General features: G+C 38.5%; 1 protein-coding gene across 4 annotated transcripts in view; it reads left to right on the top strand.

The window, feature by feature from the left end:
* Positions 1-24973, top strand: part of MTBP (MDM2 binding protein) — a 67488-nt gene that overhangs the window by 32210 nt on the left and 10305 nt on the right. For all 4 annotated transcript variants that reach the window (XM_081504799.1, XM_081504798.1, XM_081504801.1 and 1 more), the window contains 4 exons: positions 7817-7972; positions 10469-10586; positions 15790-15945; positions 18662-18757. In XM_081504799.1, coding sequence (XP_081360925.1) covers positions 7817-7972; positions 10469-10586; positions 15790-15945; positions 18662-18757 — 526 coding nt within the window. The remainder of the gene's footprint in view (positions 1-7816; positions 7973-10468; positions 10587-15789; positions 15946-18661; positions 18758-24973) is intronic.

Raw genomic sequence — 24973 nt, 5'->3', positions numbered from 1 at the left:
AATTAAATTTTTTTATTGTAGTAAAAGTCACATAATATAAAACATACTATATTTTAATCATATTTAATTGTGCAGTTCAGTGGCACTAAGTACATTCATAATAGAGGTGATGTAGGGCAGAAACAGTCTGTAATTTTTTTCCCACCGGATTCAGAATATTCCTGTTTACTTGTATATTGCTATTACCATTTATAATAATATTTGTCCAGGAAAATTTAGTTTCTCATTATTTTTAATTGTATGCCAGAAAGGATACTTTCTGGTTAATGTAGTCATCTTTACAAAATTTCTCTTTATATCTTTTAGCTAGAGGAACGGAAGGTAGAGATTGTAAACAGAATAAAATACAAATCTAGAGAAATTAATATGTTAACTTGAGCTTTGCTTCTTAGACTTTAATCATAACTAAGCACATTGCACATACTGAGTGAAGTTGGATCATGGGTTTTTCTTTATTCAAGAAATTGACACTTTTTTTTTTAAATAAATTTATTTATTTTAGTTGGGGGCTAGTTACTTTACAATATTGTAGTGGTTTTTGCCATACATTGACATGAATCAGCCATGGGTTTACATGTGTTCCCCATCCTGAACCCCCCTCCCACCTCCCTCCCCATCCCATCCCTCTGGGTCATCCCATTGCCCCAGCCCTGAGCATTTGTCTCATGAAATTGACACTTTTTTAAGGGTTGTTATTTAAGACTTTTTCCTCTGTTTCTAAATGTTAACTTGGTTATCAATCTTAACATTGTTTTCATAAATAATCACTCATTAATACCTAATATGGACTTAAGCTAATTAATATAGAATTTCTAAAAACTTGATTCAAATTGTGAGGCTTCGTTAGTTGCATATAGAAAAAATGATTGTTAAGTACATACACTATAAAGTGAAAAATATCACTCTTTAAAAGCATTTAAAAATATTTTGTAATCAGTAGTTCATTTTATGGAGAAGGCAATGGCACCCCAACTCCAGTACTCTTGCCTGGAAAATCCCATGGACGGAGGAGCCTGGTAGGCTACAGTCCATGGGGTCGCTAAGAGTCGGACACGACTGAGCGACTTCACTTTCACTTTTCCCTTTCATGCACTGGAGAAGGAAATGGCAACCCACTCCAGTATTCTTGCCTGGAAAATCCCAGGGACGACGGAGCCTGGTGGGCTGCGGTCTATGGGGTCGCGTAGAGTCGGACACGACTGAAGCGACTTAGCAGTAGCAGCAGTTCATTTTATTCAATGGAAAATAATTTTAGAATACCTGGTCTTAATAATTTGTGTAAGAATTACAACTTTTTCGTTTGTACAAAGCCAGAGTAATTGTGTAGTCTTGAACTCCTCAATCCACTTTTTTTGACTATGAAAATAATAGAACATAATTGGAAAAGCCAAATTAGTTTCAATAAAAGGTAGTATGTATTAACCCAAGGGGAAAAAAAAAGAAAAAACCTAAAAATAGAGTTACACGTGACCCAGCATCTCTGACTCCTGAGCATATATCTGGAAAAGATGGAAACTATCATTCAAAAGGATACATGTACCCCAGTGTTCATAGCAGCACTGTTTACAGTAGCCAAGACATGGAAGCAACCTAAATGTCCATCAACAGATGAATGGATAAAGACAGTGTGGAATATGACTCAATAATAAAAAACAATGAAATAATACCATTTGCAGCAACATGGATAAACCTAGAGATTCTCATACTAAGTGAAGTCAGACAGAAGATAAATATCATATATCACTTACATGTGAAATCGAAAAGAATGATACAAATAAACTTATTTATAAAACAGACTCACAGACATAGAAAACAAACTTATGGTTACCAAAGGAGTTATGCAGAGCAGGGAGAAAGGTGGATAAATGAGGAATTTGGAATTAGCAAATACAGACTACTATATACGTACATATAGATATATATAAATATATATATATATATAATAGATAAACAATAAGGTCCTGATGTATTCAGCACAGGGAACCATGTTTAGTACCTTGGAATAGCCTGTAACGGAAAAGACTCAGAAAAAGAATATATGTATGTCTCTGAATCATTTTGCGACACACCTGAAAGTAACACACTGTGTAAATCAACTATACTTCAATTTAAAAGGAAGAAAAAGCTGAAATACTAGTGAAATACTAGTATTTTTGTGGATAAAACCCCTATATTTCAAACATCTACTTGCTTGGTATTATTTACTTCTGACTTTGTTCTAGCCCTGGCTAAACCCCTCTTTAGGCTTTGAATCTTTGCCATAAGCCTCTGGCAGCTCCTTAAAACTAAGTTCCTTCAGCATCTTCCTCTTTCATCTTCACCTCTCTTCCTGACCCTTGCAACCAGAAAAACTGAGAGCGGAAGAGTGGGCAGCTCCCTGAAGCTGCTCCGTCTCTCCTCTGGGTAAGGCCATCCCTCCTGCTTGGTTGGGAAGGGAATTATAATCAAGTTGTTGCCTATAGGTGTGACTGGAAGCTCTGCGTCAGGGAGCGGGGAAAAGAAGGTGCTAAATAAATGCTGAAAATGTGGAAGCACCAGCAGCTGAGTGATAACACGGGCAGGAGCTGTGAGGGTGGCCTCGACACTGTGCAAGGGCAGGTAGGGGGCTGGAGGCTGAAGGAGGCCTCAGAGCTAGTAGCTGCGTGAGATGTCAGCCTTGGGGATATCCACGCACTGGCCAAGTGCAATCTGAAGCGTTCAATCTTGATTAAGATGCTGCTGCTAAGTCTCTTCAGTCGTGTCCGACTCTGTGCGACCCCATAGACGGCAGCCCTCCAGGCTCCTCCGTCCCTGGGATTCTCCAGGCAAGAATACTGGAGTGGGTTGCCATTTCCTTCTCCAATGCATGAAAGTGAAAAGTGAACGTGAAGTCGCTCAGTCGTGTCCGACTCTTAGAGACCCCGTGGACTGCAGCCCACCAGGCTCCTCCATCCGTGGGATTTTCCAGGCAAGAGTACTGGAGTGGGGTGCCATTGCTGATTAGATGAGTGATCCACTTAATCCATTATGATGGAATTATTTGCTGAGCCAATCTCTCCTTTACCCAGAAAGTTAGTACCGAGTTGAAAATCTAGGGACAGAGATGCATCTGTTCAGATTTCATGTATCTCTGAAGATAGAGGAGAATGACAACAAATGAGGTTTCCAGTGTAAGAGAATCTTAGTGTCTCTTTCAGTGATTTTCAAAGAAGTGAATATAAATATAAAAGTATTTACATTGATGTAGTTAATTTATACCTGATGCAAATGAATAGGAAAGCTTTCTTTGGGTAAAAATTAATGTTTTAATATCAATACAGATTGTAGTCTCTGCTGGAAAATAAGACGTTACTCAAAATTCTTTTTAAAATTATTAATCACACATGGGGTAAACTTACTATCTCCCCCAATATTTCTCTGTACTGAGTTAAAAAGAACAACTGGGAAAGTTTGCATGAAAATTTTATTCTTAAAAATTAATTTTTAGCTATACATATTTAGATATAGACATTTGGAATGATACATAAATTTTATAATTTATGTTTAACTCATCTTTTATAATTCATAAACTTTTATAATTAGAACTATTAAATATCCTGTTTCACTGATTTTTGAAGAAAAGATTTAGGGCTTTCCTGGTGGTCCAGTAGCTGAGATGGGCTCCCAGTGCAGGGAACCCAGGTCTGACCCCTTGTCAGGGAGCTAGCAATGGCACCCCACTCCAGTACTCTTGCCTGGAAAATCCCATGGACGGAGGAGCCTGGTAGGCTGCAGTCCATGGGGTCGCTAGGAGTCGGACACGACTGAGCGACTTCACTTTTACTTTTCACTTTCACGCATTGGAGAAGGAAATGGCAACCCACTCCAGTATTCTTGCCTGGAGAATCCCAGGGACGGGGGAGCCTGGTGGGCTACGGTCTGCGGGGTCGCACAGAGTCGGACACCACTGAAGTGACTTAGCAGCAGCAGGGAGCTAGACCCCAGGTCCCACGACTTAGACCTGGTTTAGCCAAATAAAATATTAAAAAAAATAAAAAAGAAAAACGAAAAGGTTTAAGAACGCTGAATGATTTTTAAATAAAAACTGCTCAGTGTGATGCAGAACAGATTCCAAAATAGCAGCCTTGTCGTATGGCTCCAGGGCTGCGGTCACTACTCTGAGTTCCCCACATCTTTTTTAAATTTATAGAACCCGGTGCAAACCTGATTGATGTTCATTCTGCTGGTATTTTTAGACATTTTACACTCTATTTTTCTTTACTAAGTCCTGAGTTATTACTAGCTTGTTCTAGGAATAGCATTCTTTAGTGAATTCGTTTTAAGACTTTAGTCCAGTATTTTCTCCCAGATCTTTATCTGTCACTTGTGTCACCGACTTATCTGTATAGGGATTGTTTTTCACCTCGGTAAATTATCCTGCTCATAAACCCTGTTAAACCTCATCTGTTCTCTCTCTCTCTTGCTTGGTCATTAAGGTCAATAGGAAGTCATGCCCTGCTTTCCACATTGCCCAGTATTGTAATATAAGTGACGGTTTTAATGAGCATAGGTCAGTGATGGTGGTGGTTTAGTCGCTAAGTCGTGTCTTGACTCTTATGACCCCATGGACTGTAGCCCCCAGGCTCCTCTCTCTGTCTGTGGGATTCTCCAGGCAAGAACACTGGAGTGGGTTGCCCTGCCCTCCTCCAGGGGATCTTCCCAACCCAGGGATCAAACCCAGGTTTCCTGCTTCACAGGCGGATTCTTAACCATCTAAGCTACCAGGGAAGCCCACTTGCCTAACTATCTATAAATTTACTACTGAGTTATATAGTATATGATGGTCAATTCTCCTTTCTTGTATAATCTTTGTTTTCCTTGTGGTTGATAATCACCTTATTTTTAATTTGCCCATTCTTCTGTAGAGGCAAAAATACTTTTATGTTTCTCCAGAGCCTCTAACATTTCTGCCACACACCTGTCATTAAGTTTATGGTATATTCAAACACAACAGTTCCTTTTTATTTCTCTTAGTTTTTTTCCTGGAGTGTTTCATATTTTACTGTATTTTGAACAAAATGTGTCTTAGACCTACTGACATCTTAGTGACTTCTCTTTTGGAATCTCCTATTTTCTAGACCCCTTGACCTCTTTTTTTTTTTTTGGATCACTCCCTTGTTTGGTTGGGGCATATCTTGCATTAGCTTCCTGAGTAAAAGTTTGTTCTTGAGGCATCGAGTTTTCAAGCTCTTGCATGTCTGAAAATATCTTTACTAGACTGATAGTCCATCTAGACTTCCAGGTTAAAAATCATTTGCCCTCAGAATTTTGAAGACATTGTCCCCTTGTCTACTTTTTTGGCCACTTGATAGGATGTGTGGGGCCCCCAGCCAGGACTGAACCCACGCTCCCTGGCGTGGAAGCGGAGTCTTCACCACTGGACACGAGGGAAGCCCTTGTCCCGTTGTTTTCTCTGTTGCTGTGCTCCTGTTGACAAGTCTCACACTAGTCTTTCCTTTGAAGTGTCTGTTTTTAGTTTGCTTTTGCCCCCTTCTAGAACTTTTACCCCCAGAAGCTTTGCCTCTGGAAGCTTTACTCTGAATCTTAATGTGTGTACCCCCACTTTCCGCTGTCCAATGGGTTAAGCTCTGTACTTGATGAGCCACATCAATACAAGATTCACATTTCCTAAGTCTGAAAATTTTTCTTATTTCTTTAATATAATTTTCTTTCCCCCATTTTCTTTTTTCTTTCTAGAACTCTTACTGGTTATATATCAACCTTTTTTTGGATAGAATACCTGCTCTTTTTTCCTATTTCCAGATTATTATCTTTTTGTTCTAGTTTCTGGGGGATGTCTTGCAGTATTTTTAAATTTTGATCTCTCCTGTGCTTCATTTTACAAAATATTTTCTGCTTCATTGACTGTTCCTTTATCAGATTATCCTGTACTTGTTTCATGAGTATAGTATCTTTTCTTATTTCTTATTTCTGTGGTTTGGTGATTTAGTCGCTAAGTCATGTCTGATTCTTGTGACCCTATGGACGGACTGTAGCCCGCCAGGCTCCTGCGTCCATAGACGTTTTCAGGCAAGAATACTGGAGTGGGTTGCCATTTCCTTCTCCAGAGGATCTTCCCAACCCAGGGATCGAATTCGGGTCTCCCACACTGCAGGCCGTCTGAGCCCCCCAGAGAAGCGCTTATGAGAGCTTTAATCCCAGCAAACTTTCTCTGTTACCTAGGTGCTTTTGTTTCTGCTGGGCTCCTTTTTTCTTTTTGCTTGCTTTAGTCTTTCTTTTTCATCCCAGACTTGGTTTTTAGTTTGGAGAGGCCTAGTAAATAATACTTGTTTCCCAAATTTGGAACCAGCTGAGAAATAAACTTAAGAAACACACTGATGGAGATCAGTTCCTGGATTGAAGGTTATGACTTTTTAGAGCTGTAATGGGTTTTCTGCTGCATACACCCAGAACTGAACCTTCTCCCTGAATGACAGCCAGAGCTGGGCAACCGCAGATCAGGCCTGCTGGGACAGGGATCTCACCACCATACCTCAGGCGAGCGTCCTGAGGATTTGCTTGCTCAGGTGAAAGTTGGAAAGGGGAGTCCTGATCAGACCATGCCCTGTTTCTGTTCCAGACCAGCTCAGTGGGTGATGGGAGGGAGCAAGAAGCTGGAAGCACTGCTGAATCAAAGTCCTTACGTGTCTAAACATGAGACCGTGAAATGCAGAGTTCCCTGTCCCCTCCACCCCTTTCGTTAAAGTTCTGGTGATTTTTTTTCCCTCGTCCTGTTTTAACTGGGAAATTTTATGTGTCACTCGAATATAATATTTGGCAAGCTTCAAGAGTGTGGAGTAACTATTCAACATTTTGTTTGTGAGGTCCTATCCTTAATTCCACCGTAGTGTCAGTATCTAGCTTTTTCCTCCTGGGGCATTCAGTTTTTCAAAGGGAGAATCCTTTCATCTTTTCAGTGGGGCATCTGTAGCTTCTGTGTGTCTTTCTGGCCACCGGGTTGGAAGTCTGACCTTTCGGTACGTAGACTCTTACTTAATCTTGTAGTCTAGTCCTCCAGCATCAATACCCCTTTTTTGTTGTTGCTCGGCTGCTAAGTCGTGTCCGACTCTGCAACCCCGTGAACTGCAGCACGCCAGGCTTCCTGGTCCTCACCGTCTCCCGTTCCTCACCATCTCCCGTTCCTGATGTGCTGTGATCTGAGACTCCTCATCTCCTGTTTCTATCCCCAAAACAAGAGCAGAGGCGTCTGGCTTGAGGGCTGGAGGCTAGGCACACCCATGATTGGTCTCGTGTCAGCTCAGGACCCTCCTGTTTCGGCTGACCCTCTCTCTTCCCTGCAAACTCAGCTACCACTCCACCATCATCTTATCCTCCAAAATTTGTTGAAAACTGCCATCATTTAGTGTTTATTCTTTTGTTGTCCTTTTTTTATTCCTCGGTTGTGATTATGAGTTTTGAGTAGGAGAAGAAATAGACGGAAATGACCAAACCACCACGTTTAACCAAACGTGGTACAGGTTTTATTTTCTGTCAGCACCAACATCAGGCCAGTCTTCATGCTCTGCAGTGTATTTCTGAAAACTTCTGTAAACTTGTTTTGACTGTTGCTCACCTTTTAGTGTTAACACATTACTCTGTTTATTTCACAGAACTGAAAATTCTTCTATTACCTTCAAATGGAACTGAAAGGAAAACAGGCCTACGCAGGAATGCTGATTTGCTAGAGAAATTCATTTGTTTTACTTTTGAAAGTATTTCCCCTAAAAGATAGTAGATGAGCTCAAAGGGTTTAAAATAACAGTTATGTTGTTAATCATATTGATTTGTTGCCTTGTAGGAAGGAGAAAGTTGGCAAAGCAGCGTGAGGTAATTTCTGTGGATGAACTCAAAAGTCTGCTAACGCGCACAAGGGAACGCTTTTTAGATCATTTTGATGCTGTTATTCCTAAAACAAGTCTAATAAAGACAGACAAAACCTCCAATGTGTTAAATGGTAAGTTTTTTTTACTTTAAATAGTAGTCCTTTTTTTGTGTGTAGCATTTATGAGAGTTATTATTAAAACTTACAAAATGTATTGATCAAATCAAAATCTATCAAATTGTAGTAGTGATACATTTGTGTATACAAGTGTGTGTGTAAATATCAATATAAGTTATATTTTTCATCATTTAGACATTAGAAATTTTCTGATGACTTTTTTGTTAAGCACGTTCAGTATAATTGTTTTTGAGCAGAAGGAGAAGCACTTTAAGGTAATTCCTCTTAAAACTGTTACTAAGCTGCTGGAATGGATGGGTTTCTATTAAGCTATATTTCCATAAGGTGAGAAAAGTAGAACTTAGTAAACCTAATGTAGTTAAAACTACATATAATAAGATGTTCCACATGTTATAGCAGGAAGTCACCAAACTTACTGAAGGAGCAGGAAATCATTTCTATATTAACTTGGCATTTCTTTCTATTTTCCTGCTTTCTATTCTGGTGATGAATTTGCATAGAGTGAAGCTCTTCAGGATTTAACAAGGAAGCGTTGGACGATTGCCTGGCGTTTTAAATGTATAGGATAATTTTTTGTTGTTAGTCTGTGAAAATCATTTTTATCCCATACATTAATAAGAAAATGGCCATAGAATCAAGTTAATAATAATGTTTGTTGTGTGTCTTTTCTCTGTTGGATGCCATGAAGGCACATGAAGAATTAAAAATTTGGGTGGGTCCTTGACTTGCAGCAGCTTACGGTCTGGTTGGAAAACAAAGAATAAGCCTGGCATCTCGTGCCGTGTTTAAAGGCCCAGGCCTTGGGAGCTAGACAGCCGGGGTTCACATCTCCGCTGAGTGTCTTTGGGCAGGTTCTTCAGCCTCTCCATGCCTGTTTCCTCATGTTTCACTTGGAGATAATAATATTACCCAGTTACTAGGGTTTTTATGAGGATTAACTGAGTTAATTCCTATAAAACACTTAGAATGTAATCATCTCCAAAAAATTGTGACCTGTCATTTATATTGTTATTATCACCATTGTTAATATCAGTGCGTGCATGCTTAGCCACCAAATCACTCCCCTGTGATATATATGAGTGTTTGTCTGTGCCTTAATATTTAGCCTATGGCATTGACATTTATATACATTGTATACTCAAATTTAATAATTTATATTGTAATATTTAGGGGAATAATTAATGTTTACTTTTATTTAACATGGCTTGTATCCTTCTGTAAACATAGCCTGCAATTGTTCAGAACTACTAATGATTTTTTTCTTTATCCATTTTTTGAAAAGCCATGCCAGCATTATAAAGCAGATTATTTCATCATGAAGCTTATAATTCTATGAAATAGTCAGTATTTCACCACTCTTATTAAGAAGCAAGAACTACTATGCTTGGATGGTATTTGGTTGGGGCAATCCAATATAAGCATTAAACATATTTTTAACTATTCAAGACTAACCCTAAGCCCCATTCAAGGCTAAATGGTTTAAAAGTAAAGGAAAAATGATATGCAGTTGGCTTTTGTTTTCATCTGTGATTAATTTTTCTTTTTAGTTCAAAAGTTTCTTACCAAATCATTATCACTTTGTAAGACCCCAAAGTATAAAATGGGTATTTTTGGCAGGGTTGATGGTTAGTCAAACAGCTAATGTCCAGTAATTTTCAGTCAGTTTATTAGAGTAGTGTGTAATAGTTCAAAACAATGTAAAACACCAGATGGTTTTGGAATCCAGTAGTACAGTTAGTGATTTTGTCAGTCTTAAAACAGTTGAGATGTCCTCATAATTAATAATGAGAATGGAAGATGGCCCTCTGTCTTTAATGAGAATTGTGGATTATCAACAATCCCAATGTTAGTTCATTGCACCATACTGACCAAAAAGATAAGACACTCTTACATATAATACTTTATTAGTAGTAAAATAGCATTTAATGTTAGTGATTTACTTGAAAATGAATGTTAAAGCCTCTTACATTAATATATGTGAGAATTATTTCTGAAGTAATCTTTACCCTCAAACGTCTTAAGTTATTTATGGTATTATTGTACTTTTGAGAATGAAGTAATCTTTTAAAAATATGAATTTTTCAGGATATTGGTGCTAATTCCTCTTTCTAACATGGAGATCACATATTATATCCCATATATTCTCCACATTTAGAACTAATTTCACTAAAATAACAAAGTTAGCTTTCATTCCCTATGAGTCCTTGCAGTGCTAATTCCTTTTCGGAATTCTAGCCCATAACTTTTATTATGAGGAGAATGTAAAATAAAGCTCAATACTAATTTTTTTTTTATCATTTCCAAAGAACTTTTCTATGCCATTTTGCACAGTTTAGGTCATCAAAGATAGCCTGAATAAATGCCTAAGGTAAGCATTGTACAATTAATCCAACTGGTTTTTATGTGTGTATCTACATGTGCACATTTTTATATCGCAAAATTCAGTATGTTAATACCTTTCAGTACTCACATGTATTTCTTTCTCTTCAGATAACAGTTCACTGGAGCCTGCTTCTTCCCGCCTAGTGGAAACCAATCCTCTGGAGTGGCCAGAAAGGCATGTCCTTCAAAATTTGGAAACTTTTGAAAAAGCTAAACAAAAAATGAGGTAACGTTTAAATAGCTTATTATTTTTTATGACCTTTATTTTTTCTTAATCCTTAAATTGTGTTCATGAGATAGTAATTTGTGGTTTTATTGTAAAAGATATATATGCTTACTGTAGATAAATAGATAGATCGAGATAGACTATTGCAGAGTAAGGTGCCAGGAAATGCTCTTTTCCTTCCATATTCTACTTGTCCTTTTTGGGTGTACATAATCACAGGTAACATTTTAGTGTATGACTTTCCAGACCATCTTCCACAGAAGTACAAAAATATATGAATATGAAAGAAGAATTTAAAACATATAGAAGTATGTGTGTGTGTGTGTGTGTGTGTGTGTGTGTAGTCACTCAGTTGTGTCCAACTCTTTGTGACCCTATGGACTGGGGTCCACCAGGCTCCTCTGTCCATGGGATTCTCCAGGCAAGAATACTGGTGTAGGTTGCCGTTTCCTTGTCCACAGGAATGTGTAAAATAAAGTAAAAGTACTCTTTTCCCTCGAGCCATTTTAAAATGTTCCTGTTTTACATTTTTATGTTTGTATATATTAACTGTCTCTAAGAGGCCGAGTTTGTTTTTGCTTTGTTTTTGGTTTAGCACAGGGCAGGCACTCAGGACATACTTGTTGAGTGGTGGAAGAATAGAATAAAGAGAAGGAATCTGACTCTGTTGCATTGCCCTCCCAAATATTGCAAATCACATTTTTATTTTTAGCTCCTCTGCTGAGAACATTTATCACTTCAGGTCTGTCTAGTCAAAGGTATGGTTTTTCCAGTAGTCATGTATGGATGTGAGAGTTGGACTCTAAAGAAAGCTGAGTGCCGAAGAATTGTTGCTTTTGAACTGTGGTGTTGGAGAAGACTCTTGAGAGTCCCTTGGACTGCAAGGAGATCCAACCAGTCCATCCTAAAGGAGATCAATCCTGAATATTCATTGGAAGGACTGATGCTGAAGCTGAAGCTCCAATACTTTGGCCACCTGATGCGAAGAGCTGACTCATTGGAAAAGACCCTGATGCTGGGAAAGATTGGGGGCAGGAGGAGAAGGGGATGACAGAGGATGAGATGGCTGGATGGCATCACTGACTCAATGGACATGAGTTTGAGTAAACTCCAGGAGTTGGTGATGGACAGGGAGGCCTGGCGTGCTGCAGTCCATGGGGTCGCAAAGAGTCGGACATGACTGAGAGACTGAACTGAACTGATAACATTTTGTTCATAGATATCAACAAATACTTACTGAGCAGCAACTGTGTGTTAGGCTCTCCTCTTAGAGCTTGCCTTTTAAGGGGGAGAGACAGTCAACAGAAACCAATAACCAGACAAGTAAATACAATACTTGCAAACCGATCTGTGTGTAATGAATGAAGCAGAGGGACTGAAGGAGAGTAACTTTATTTGTTGGGATGGGAGGGGATGGTTGGGGAGGGCACTCCGAGGAAGTTACATTGGAGCTGAGACCTCGTGGGTAAATGAGTGAAGCACGTGCATTCACGTAGGCCCTTACAGATTTTCATGTGGTCTTTGAATCGTAAATGCATTGGTAAGCTTTTCATGGATTTTTTGTCAGAGTGATGTGATCTGATTTTGCAAAATAACTTACTTTTTTTGTGGTGAATAGATTGTGGAAGGAAGGTATTAGGAACAGACAGATCACTTAGGTGGCTTTTTCTGTAGGCTGAGAGGTAACTTTGACTTCTAACTGGAGTAGTAGTGGAGAACAAGTTTGGAGAATATTTTGGTGCTACACTAGGGAAAAAAAGAAACTTCCTGTTTTTTTCCTGCCCCTCTTCTCTGAGAAGAGAGAAAACGAGAGACATCCAAGTCAATTTAGGTTTGTGGCTTGAACAGCAAGTGGGTGGTGTTCTTATGGTTTGGGGAATATGGGTAAGTTGAAACAAGGGTGGATTGGGGGAGAAAGATCAAGAATTCTGCTTTAGTGATGCTTTATTTGACCTATGGATTATGCATGTGGGCATATTAGAAGGAGAAATCTGGGAGTCTGTTTGGAGTTACCATTTAAAGGGTTTCTTTAGTATATGCTAGTGGATGAGATCACATGGTGAGGCTGTATAGAAAAAGACAGGAAGGCTTAAGACCATTGCCTCAGGGTCTGTGGCCCTTGATTGTTCACAGCTAAGAATGGAGTCCTAGACTGTCTTATGTTGGTGGTCGCCTGCACTCCTCTCTGTATGTGTGGTTCTGTTCCCTGCCTGCTGTCACCTGACTTTATCCTGGGAGAAGGGAGATAATGGGCACCTGGGGGCAGGTAGCGTGGGTGCTTTACCCGTTGCTTAAATAAAGCGCTGTATTCTGGGGGCTTCGCCGCTGACGGTAAGGACAGGCACCTAGCTATGAATGTTCAGAGAGCAGTTTTTCTCTTCGAGGTAAAAGCATGAGTCTGAGATGTGGTGTGAGAGGGTGTTCTAGTAGAGTTCTGAAAATAGGTCACCTGGTGGCTGCCCGTGGCCCCTCTGAGCTCCAGTCTAGAGTCCCCTGTGGTTTCATGGGAGAAGAAGACATAGTCTACCTTTTCTATAGGTTTCTTTCTAATTCTTGTTGAGGAATATTCTAGTTTATTCCTGAAATTCATTGAACCCTTTGGTCCACTGCTCTTCCTTCTTCCTTTTTTGAGCCCTATTATAAATTTAGTGCCTAGTACTTCAGCGCTGTGATTTCTGTTTGTTTCAGTGGAGAGGTTAATGTGTGTATGTTTGATGCATCATCTTGAACCAGAAGAAGCTTGTTTGTCCTTTAAGTGTAGCTCAAATATCACCTTTCTCTTAAGACTTCTATAAATGCTGCAGTTAAAAGAACGTGCTGTTACTTCTTTCATGAAACTTATTTCATTGTGCCTTTTCTGCCTCATTCTACACTGATGTGTTTAGCTCCTTCTGCTCTCCTTCCCTCCTTTCTCCTACTTTGAGTCGTACCTGTACACAGTCATGAACAGTGATTGGGGGTCTATAAATTATGATCAGTGAACTTTTTTTTAGTTCATTACAGTGATAATTGCAGAGTAAATGCTCAATACATATTTGTGGACACTTCAAAATCTGGGAGGATACCACCGAATTCTTGACTGGGAACCAAAGTTACATAGTTTCATAATTTGTTTTATGTTAAAACAGATTCAACTGAAGAATAAAAGACCATTACAGAGTGACATTCAGAAATCATAAGAATGTGGTTTTGTTTATTTATTTGACTGTGAGAGAAAGTCTCTCAGTTGTGTCTGACTCTTTGCGACCCCATGGACTATACAGTCCCTGGAATTCTCCAGGCGAGAATACTGGAGTGGGTAGCCTTTCCCTTCTCCAGGGGATCTTCCCACCCCAGGGATGGAACCCAGGTCTCCCGTATTTGCAGGCGGGTTCTTCACCAGCTGAGCCGCAGGGAAGCCCTTGTTGGCTGTGTTGGGTCTTGATTGTGGAGTGCCGGCTCCTCGTTTGGTGGGCGGGCTTCTCAAGGTTTGTCACGCGGGCGAGGTTGCTGCTCTGTGGCGTGTGGGATCTTAGTTCCCTGACCAGGGATCGAACTTGTGTACCGTGTATTGGAAGGCAGATTCTTAATGACTGGACCACCAGGGAAGTACCAAGAATTTGGTTTTAGGCAAACTCAGTCACCTGTTATGTGACTTTGTTGACTCATCTGTAAGATGGAGATAACAAGCCCAAGTTCTACTTCAAAGTTGTGAAAATTTAATGAGATAATGTATGAAAAAATACTTTGTAAGCTTGGAAACACTAAAAAAGTGTTGTCAGTGTTTCTTGTTTTGTTTTTTACCCAAAATGTATCTTGTTGGTATACTTTATCACAAACTGGGCTTTTAAATTTTTCTGATATTTTTGTGTCCTGGGTTCTATGTAAATGCAAAGTATGCATTTCCCCATTGTAACTGGCCTATCAAAATGATTGAGAGTAATATTGATTAAGATTTTGTGAGCTACTGTTAGAGAATAGCTATATAGAAATTAAATTCAGCTCATCATGTAGTTCTTTTCCTCCTGGAGTATAGCATTTTGAGTGTTTTCTTGTTTGACTGTTTTTATTAGATTTTTATTTTCAATTTAAAAATAAAGGGAATGAGAAGAAGAAAGAGACACTGTTGTCATGTATAGAAACATGTCTTAAGGCCGTAATGTCAACATTTTAGTCATACGGTTATCAGTAAAAATGCTTGAGTGATTAATCAGGAGATAGTTGAATTAATATAAAGTCAGGAAATTAATGTTCTGTGCAGGTATTGAAAGACTTTATTTTTGCTTTGGTGACAGAGTAATAGTATGATTTGTAACTCAGTGCTTCAGAAAACCTGTAGCATTCTCTGAAACTATTTTCTTCTTTCCAGTTTTTAAAAACGGTGAGCTTTTTGGGTTCATAGAGCGATAGAGTCGAATTGGCACCTAATTCAGAGTCAGGCTAGTTCTGATTCTGTCATTTTAAAAACTTGGCACCGTGGGTCTGAAAGGCACTATTTTGTGGTAAGAATAGTGATCGTGTTTTAGGCTTGGTATGATACAAACTTTACAAAGTTCTTATTTTCAGGTGTTAATTTCATTTTGAGATAAGACCTGTCCTGTCTTTTTCAAGGGAATTTGTGAGGATTAAGAATATATTGTATGTAGTTTGAAAAGTATGAAGTCCTGCATATATTTCAGGTATAATAATAATTTAGTATTTATTCATAATGTCATAATCATGGCTAGAAGAGACCTTGGAGAAATATCTGATTACCATCTCATTTCATGGTTGTGCGTTACGTAATCTTTCAACTTTATAGAACATCGCAACATTCAGTCTCTGCCTTCAGAATTTACAATATTGTGGGGTTTTGGCACATACAAGAGAGTTTAGATTTAAATTTTATAGTATTGATGACTTCACACTAATAATGATAGTGTGATAGCATGATAGTGATCAATCATGCCAAATATAAAGAATATAATTATGTTTAGTTAAGTAGTAACATTGTTTTGACATGATAACTGCAAGTTTTCCTGTGACCTGTATACAGATTTTTGAAAATATGCTTTGATTGTAAATGATTTGCAAAGATTTTACTTTTTTTCTTTCTTAAATGTGTAGATCCTCAGTTTTGTGTGTGTGTGTATTTTTCTGGTTTCTGCTCATAGCAACTTTTCCCAACCGTGGAGAATTCTAATCTGCTTTTAATAAATCTACATAATTTTTTCTTTTTTGTCAGAACTGGTTCATTACCTCGTTCATCTGAACAATTGCTGGGCCACAAAGAGGGTCCACGGGATTCAGTCACATTATTGGATGCTAAAGAATTGCTTAAATTCTTTACCTCAGACGGATTACCAATAGGAGATCTTCAGCCTTTACAGATTCAGAAAGGGTAAGTTATAAACTTATATCTTCCAATTAATTTTTAAGGAATCATTTTAGAAGCGCTTTGCCTCTTACTTCTCCAGTCACGTGTTTAGATCTAACATCCGATTAGACGTTCTGTGCCATTTTGACAAAATCTACAAGTTTGAGCCCAGTGTTTATCAGTTGGCCTTAATTCTCACATTTTACCTTAGCCTAATGTTCTACTGTTTTGTGGTATGGAGTATAAAGGAAACAGGAGTAATAAAAACCACTTTAACATATTTCTTATAGAAGTGAGCTTCTACTTTGTAGACAGATGGCAATACTTTTTCAGAAAAATTATAATTTGACTTGCAAAAATTTTTTTTAAATTCTCTTTTCTATCACTTTCTAGTTTTGATTTTACTACTACTTAATCATGACATTGTCAGTTATGCCTAATAGTAGCAAGAAGGACAGCCTTTCAACTGAGAAGAATGGGAAAGTGTAATAAAAATGCTTTTGAAACTGTACCAAGTAAAACTAGCTGTCAACTTGAATAATTTACAACTAATTTGACTTCCAAGACAGCTTCCACTAAGTTGCTAGTTAATAAATTCTGGGTATTACTGAAGTTAACTTAATTACAGGCAAAATCGTGACATCAAATATTTGTGAGATTTGAATACTTTTTGTTCACTGCCCCAATTTCTTCTTGTTAATCCATTTTTCTGAGAATCTTCCAAAGGACCTTACAAATTATAGAACATTTTCATTACTTTTACAAAGCTTATTTTGGCAAGTACTGAATTTAAGGGTTGATTTTGGAAAGAATTTATCATGTGTGTGGTCACTAAAGAGAGAGAAAGACGGGGAGCAACTTAGGAGATATGATGGTCTTAATAGTTCTGAGTTTTAATGACTTAATGATTTTAATGACATAAAAACAGTGTAATTTTAGAGTAATTTTCCTTTTCTAATAGCTTTGAAAGATTGATAATCTTTTCTGTGGGAATCAAGAAAGGGAAGAATTATATATACGTTTTCATCTATTTAGTTATTGGATTCCTGTCCTTCCAGATTATTAAGCGTTAACTGGCAGAGTCAGATGGGTTTGCCAAAACTGAATTATGTAGGTTGTACTCTTTTTGACCAGAATGTCTTTGTAGCTGCAGTGTCAAGGGGGGATACTGTTAATTCTTCCTGTAGCTTGCCAGTGATTTTATCTAGGGAAGTTTGATATAATTCCTTGATGTTAGTAAAGAAGTGTGTCATTTTCAAATAAATCTTCTATTAAAGTTGAAGGATGAGCTTTCATGGTAATGACTCAAGGACCTGTGGGCTTTTATTAAATGTCTACCAAGGGACCACCTGAAATGTGATATTAAGCAAAGTACAGGAATGACACCTATATATGTAAAGGAAGTATTAAACATTGATAAAATACATACTTACTAAAATATTTCCTTTAGAAAGAACAAGGTGTGAGTAAAATTAAACAAAAATAGATAAAGTTGCTGGGAGAGATTAAAATAAGAAATGGAAGACAACATGGTAAAGGAAGGAAGTGAGATGCTAGGTACCTAAATAGTTTTATATTACAAAATTATTCACTTTAATAGTTAGTCATAAAACACTAGGATCGTTGCCATTTATTAGTGTTACTTTATGTGAAACACTTTAAATGGAGGCATTAAAATGTAAATCCTGGTTTTCAGGATTCATTAACTTGCATATGTCTTACATTTTAATGTAATCATTTCAAATGCTTATCTCAGTACTCGGTAGATGGTATTCAGGGACATATGGGCAGTTTCATTACTAAAGCCAGGGGGACAGTGTGATGGTGAGTTACTCTTGATACTCCACTACTGACCTGTGTTTCTGTTTACCATTTGTAAGTCTTCTGAAGTCAAGCCCTTGGTGCCCTTTTGCCTATTACCTGTGTAAAGACACCTGCATAATTCTCCCATCCCCACCTCTAACCTGTTCTGAGCTCCAGGAATCATGATGCAGTTCATCAGAACAGTGCCTCCCAACTCAGGCAGAGAAGGAGGGCGCTTCTTAGAATAACTCAGAAAGCTTAACCTGATCGCAGCAGCCTCCTCCCCTGCAGGTTCCGACGTGGAGGGCTGAGCATGAAACTTACATAACAGTCAGTTCACCACAGGACTAGTTCCAACACAGCTGCTGATTGGACACCTGCTTTAGAAGAAGATCTGAAATCAGCGGTTAGTCTTTATATCCACTGATATTTAGAAGGTCACTGATTCTTAAAATAGGTGTCAAAATGACTACATTCCCAGGCATAGAAAAATCTAGATTCCCCATGTGGTATAGTAGGAACTAAATACTTCTTTTGTTACTGAAGATTGGAGTTTGACTTAAATATTCCACTGCAAGAAAAGAATTTAACTACTAATAAATGCATAAGCATTTTACTACATCAGGAAAAACATATGCTTCAGGAGTAATGCTGCTTCTTGAATTTCCCCTACAAATCATGTTCTATTCTTGATGTAACCATTTCTCAGAATAGTTTTGTAAAATCAGTGATATTATCATATTTAGAAACTTGGGACAGAGAAGATGTAAGTGACGAAGCCCCTCGGCTTAGCCGTACTTCGTGTTCTTTGGCTTCCTGATGTAATTCAGTTTTTAATCCCATATAATATCTAGTTATAGAGAAGGAAGTCACACTTCCTTCTTTAGACAGTTTCTTGAACTTTCTCACCAAATAAATGCAAAGCTTTTTGTTTCAGGGAGAAGACTTTTGTCCTGACACCAGAACTTAGTCCTCAGAAACTTCGGGGTTTACCTTTTGAAAAAGCTTCAGTATGTCATTATCATGGAATTGAGTGAGTTTTTAATTTTCATTTTATTCTTATGTGTGTTCTTAATGTGGCTTATCTTCTGTGACTGTGAAGAATGACTGTAACAAACTGATAGAAGTTGAGATAGAGAGCCAAAGAGAAAATATGTCAAAAAAACCCTCAAAAAACAAGTATTACATACACAAATAATTTGTCTTCTGTTGGTTAAAAAAAAAAAAAAAGATATTTGTTGATTAATCAGTTTTACATTTAAATGTCCTATTAGTAGTTATTAGATATTTTAGTCAGAATTATTTTGGTCCCTACCTTGTATATTGTATATAAATGTATATTTAGATGACTGGGCACATTCATATTCCCTGGTCATTGTAATTGCTCAGAAACTATTAGATGAAATGTATTCGTTAATTGTGTGTACATTTTTACGGAATTTTAATTGACCTGTTTAAATAAAATTTCAAAGGGTTCTCTTAGAATTAGAAGCATTAGCAGTTTCTGAGGTCATGCTACCATTTTCACCAGGATAAGAAATGAAATGATGGAAATAATATATTTTAGATTAAATTAGTGATTCATTTTGCAAACTATTTCACATTCCTAAAGCAAAGCATTATTTTATATTGATTTTCCATAAATGAAAATAGAAAAGGACTTGAATTTACCTTGATCTCTTAGAAGTACCTTTATCAGTGAGCAAAAGAGATATACTACTTTGGTTATCTTGTAAACTTAATCTTTATGTCACACAACTTTAAACCTACTGTACTGATAGTTATTCACTCAGGGGCTAAGATACAAAGACTATAAGACAGCTAATTCTGCCCTTAAGAAACATGTACTCTAGTAGGGGGGAAAGAAAGACATGACTTTAGTAGGATGTAAACAGTGTTAAAAATACCAGTATATAACACTGCCCAGTGTATGGAACAAGTAAACACCATGACTTGTTTGAGAAAATTTTAATGAGTACATCAGAACTAAGTTTGAAGGAATGAAGAGGAATTTATCTGACCAAAAAGGCAGTGTCTATGGGAAGAATGAAAACCACAATCACAGAAAACTAACCAAACTGATCATATGAAACACAGCCTTGTCTAACTCAATGAAACTATGAGCCATCCTATGTAGGGCCACCCAAGACGGACGGGTCATGGTGGAGAAGTCTGACAAACACGGTCCACTGGAGAAAGGAATTGCAAACCACTTCAGTATTCTTGCCTTGAGAACCCCATGAAGAGTATGAAAAGGCAAAAAGATAATGACACTGAGAGATGAACTCCCCATGTTGGTAGGTGGCCTATTGGAGGTGCTACTGGAGATCAGTGGAGAAATAACTCCAGAAAGAATGAAGAGGCTGAGCCAAATCAGAAACGACATCCAGTTTTGGATGTGCCTGGTGATGGAAGTAAAGTCCGATGCTGTAAAGAACAGTATTGCATAGGAACCTGGAATGTTAGGTCCATGAATCAAGGCAAATTGGACGTGGTCAAACAGGAGATGGCAAGAGTAAACATTGACATTTTAGGAATCAGTGAACTAAAATGGACTGGAATGGGTGAATTTAATTCAGATGACCATTATATCTACTACTGTGGGCAAGAATCCCTTAGAAGAATTGGAGTAGCCCTCATAGTCAACAAAAGAGTCTGAAATGCAGTACTTGGGTGCAGTCTCAAAAATGACAGAATGATCTCTGTTTGTTTCCAAGGCAAACCATTCAGTATCACAGTAATCCAAGTCTATGCCCCAACCAGTAATGCTGAAGAAGCTGAAGTTGAACGGTTTTATGAAGACCTACAAGATCTTTTAGATCTAACACCCAAAAAAGATGTCCTTTTCATTATAGGGGACTGGAATGCAAAAGTAGGAAGTCAAGAAACACCTGGCGTAACAGGCAAATTTGGCCTTGGAGTACGAAATCAAGCAGGGCAAAGGCTCATAGAGTTTTGCCAAGAGAACGCACTGGTCATAGCCAACACCCTCTTGCAACAACACAAGAGAAGACTACACATGGACATCACCAGATGGTCAATACAGAAATCAGATTAATTATATTCTTTGCAGCCAAAAAAAGAGAAGCTCTATACAGTCAGCAAAAACAAGACCAGGAGCTGACTGTGGCTCAGATCATGAACTCCTTATTGCTAAATTCAGACTTAAATTGAAGAAAGTAGGGAAAACCATTAGACCATTCAGCTATGACCTAAATCAAATCCTTTACAGTTGTACAGTGGAAGTGGGTAATAGATTCAAGGGTTTGATCTGATAGACAGAGTGCCTGAAGAACTGTGGACAGAGGTTCGTGACATTGTAGAGGAGGCCTTACAAGTAGCTAAAAAAAGAAGAGAAGCCAAAGGCAAAGGAGAAAAGGAAAGATATACCCATTTGAATGCAGACTTCCAAAAAATAGCAAGGAGAGATAAGAAAGCCTTCCTCAATAATCAGTTTTCTTTTCAAGAAAATTAGAGATACCAAGGGAACATTTAATGCAAAGATGGGCACAATAAAGTATGGAAATGATATGGACCTCACAGAAGCAGACGATATTAAGAAGAGGTGGCAACAATACACGGAAGAACTGTACAAAAAGATCTTCATGACTCAGATAACCCCGATGGTGTGATCACTCACCTAGAGCCAGACATCCTGGAATGCAAAGTCAAGTGGGCCTTAGGAACCCTCACTACAAACAAAGCTAGTGGAGGTGATGGAATGCCAGTTGAACTATTTCAAATCCTAAAAGATGATGCTGTGAAAGTGCTGCACTCAATATGCCAGCAAATTTGGAAACCTCAGCAGTGGCCACAGGACTGGAAAAGGTCAGTTTTCATTCCAACCCCAAAGAAAGGCAATGCCAAAGAATGGTCAAACTACTGCACAATTGCACTCATCTCACACGCTAACAAAGTAATGCTCAAAATTCTCCAAGCGAGGCTTCAACAGTACATGAACCATGAACTTCAGATATTTAAGCTGGATTTAGAAAAGGCAGAGGAACCAGAGATCAAATTGCCAACATCCATTGGATCATCGAAAAAGCAAGAGAGTTCCAGAAAAACATCTATTTCTGCTTTATTGACTATGCCAAAGCCTTTGACTGTGTGGATCACAACAAACTGTGGAAAATTTTTCATGAGATGGGAATACCAGACCACCTGACCTGCGTCCAGAGAAATCTGTATGCAGGTCAAGAAGCAACAGTTAGAACTGGACATGGAACAACAGACTGGTTCCAAATAGGGAATGGAGTACGTCAAGGCTGTATATTGTCACCCTGCGTATTTAACTTATATGCAGAGTACATCATGAGAAACGCTGGGCTGAATGAAGCACAAGCTGGAATCAAGATTGCCAGGAGAAATAATCAATAGCCTCGGATATGCAGATGACACCACCCTTATGGCAGAAAGCGAAAAAGAACTAAAGGGCCTCTTGATGAAAGTGAAAGAGGAGAGTGAAAAAGCTGGCTTAAAACTCAACATTCAGAAACTAAGATCTTGACATCTGGTCCCATCACTTCATGGCAAGTAGATGGGGAAACAATGGAAACAGTGACAGACTTTAATTTTTTGTGCTCCGAAATCACTGCAGATGGTGACTGCAGCCATGAAATTAAAAGACACTTGCTCTTTGGAAGAAAAGCTATGACCAACCTAGACAGCATATTAAAAAGCAGAGACATTGCATTGCCAACAAAGGTCCGTCTAGTCAAGGCTATGGCTTTTCCAGTAGTCATGATGGATATGAGAGTTTGACTATAAAGAAAGCTGCTGCTACTGCTGTTGCTGCGTCGCTTCAGTCGTGTCCGACTCTGCGACCCCAGAGATGGCAGCCTACCAGGCTCCTCTGACCCTGGGATTCTCCAGGCAACAACACTGGAGTGGGTTGCCATTTCCTTCTCCAATGCATGAAAGTGAAAAGTGAAAGTAAAGTCACTCAGTCGTGTCCAACTCTTCACAGATCCCATGGACTGCAGCCTACCAGGCTCCTCTGTCCATGGGATTTTCTAGGCAAGAGTACCGGAGTGGGGTGCCATTGCCTTCTCCAAAGAAAGCTGAGCACAGAAGAATTGATGCTTTTGAATTGTGGTGTTGAAGAAGACTCTTGAGAGTCCTTTGGACTGCAAGGAGATCCAACCAGTCCATCCTAAAGGAAATCAGTCCTGAATATTTATTGGAAGGACTGATGCTGAAGCTAAAACTCCATTGCTTTGGCCACCTAATGCGAAGAACTGACTCATTTGAAAAGACCCTGATGCTGGGAAGGATTGAAGGTGGGAGGAGAAGGGGATGACAGAGGACTAGATGGTTGGATGGCATCACCAACTCAATGGACATGAGTTTGAGTAAACTCCGGGAGTTGGTGATGGACGGAGGCCTGATGTGCTGCGGTCCATGGGGTCACGAAGAGTAGGACACAACTAAGCAACTGAACTGATGTGAGGAATGAAGTGCAGGGGTACAGATTCTGGGAAGAGGAAGTAACATTTTTGTTTCTGAATGAGATTAAAATGTATACTGTATTGAGACCAAATCATGAAGATCATTGTTGATGTGGGAGGGATTTTGTTCCTTATTACTGAGGTAGTAAGAGGAAACCTTTATTTTTAAAACACGAATTCATATGCTTGGTTTGTGCCATTGAAAGAAATATTGTCCTTTGATAAACTGAGGTGAAGTATTTCAAGGAAGAGATGTGAAAGGACTGAAATACTGTCAGCACCGTGTGAATAGGGAGAGTGTGAGAGCTGGCAGCATCTAAGACCATTCATTCATGAGACAGGAGACGCATATGACCAGTACACAGTAAAAGATGTTTTCTTTACCAGTCAGCCTTTTAAATTTACATTAAGAATGTGAATTGAAACAGTGAGAATCCTTTCCACCCATAAAAACGTATTGGTGGTAAAGGGACATGAGCCAGCCAGCTTGGAGTCTAAATTGTGCAATCTGTCTGGGAGACTGATCAGTAATTTACCAAAAGCCATGTAATTTTTTATAATATCGGATTGATTACCTTTGCTCAATGATAAAATTAGTGTATACACTGAAAGTAATTTTGCAAGGGTACTTTTCACAGTTTTATTTCAAATAAACATTGGAAATAATGTCTAACTGGAGGAGCTTGGTTCAATAAATCATAGTACATCCATAAATAAAATTCTCTGCAGCCACCAGAATAGCTAAAATTAAAGACTGATAAGTATTGGCAAGTGTCTAGAACAATCAGAACTCTTCAACATTATTGGTGGAAGTATAAAATGGTATATTTAGTTCAGAAAAGGATCTGGCAGATTCTTATGAAATTGAACATAGCTCAGACCCCATGTCTCAGCATTTCCAATAGTCATTTTCCTAAGAGAAATGAAAACGTAACACCACAGAAACACTTGTAACAGAACCCACAGAGCAGTTGTATTCATAATAACCCAAACTAGAAATAGCCTTATTTCCATCAATAGGAGAATAGATCAATAAATAAGCTGATATGTGTATATAACCAGTACTACTAAACAATAATAAGGGGCAACGTGTGTGTATATGGAACAACATCGAACTTTTGTCTGTGGAAAAAAACAAACAGTTGAAATACGAATTTGAGGAGTTTAAAAAATGAAACCCCCTTAAGCAAATTAACATGGCTAGTTGTGACTTCATTTCTTTAAGCCTGGGCCATTGAAATCACACTCACGGATGTGCAGGTGAGCACAGAAGCACGCTTTTTTCAAGACTTGGGTGTAAACTGTGTAAGCCTCTTCAGTTAAACATAGATTATGTTTCTCCTGTAAACAAAGCTCAAGTGAAATTTTAAAGTAAATATGGAACTGCAGAGAATGCGCTCTCTTCCTACGTCACTGTGACCCTTGGGAGTCCTTGAGCTCTTCCTCTATTCAGGCTTAAGGAATATTTGGAAGAAATATATCAACTGTTCAAGTGCAAACCAGTGTTTTCCAAAGGCAAAATGAAATCTGTCCACTGTTGGCTCGTTTTTCACTTATTTCTCTTATCCTGGAGTGTAAGATCCCATTGACTGTAAGATGCAGTGTCTTCTTGAACAACAAATTGAAATTCCACTGTCAAACTGTGACTGTCAGGTGGCCACACTAGCCTCTTGTTGTTTTGAACTTTCTTTCTCTATTCCAGCATGTTTGGGAGTGTTACAGCATCCATTGGCATTGCTTGGTGTGTGCTAGGCAGTGTCTTGTCTGTTTTGTTTTGATAGGTTAGTACAGCGGTAGCT

This window comes from Giraffa tippelskirchi, chromosome 6, assembly GCF_054371585.1.
Source record: "Giraffa tippelskirchi isolate mGirTip1 chromosome 6, T2T-mGirTip1v1.2.pri, whole genome shotgun sequence".
NCBI lineage: Eukaryota > Metazoa > Chordata > Mammalia > Artiodactyla > Giraffidae > Giraffa > Giraffa tippelskirchi.
Note: the sequence above shows the minus strand (reverse complement) of the source record. Positions and strands in the feature narration are given on the sequence as shown.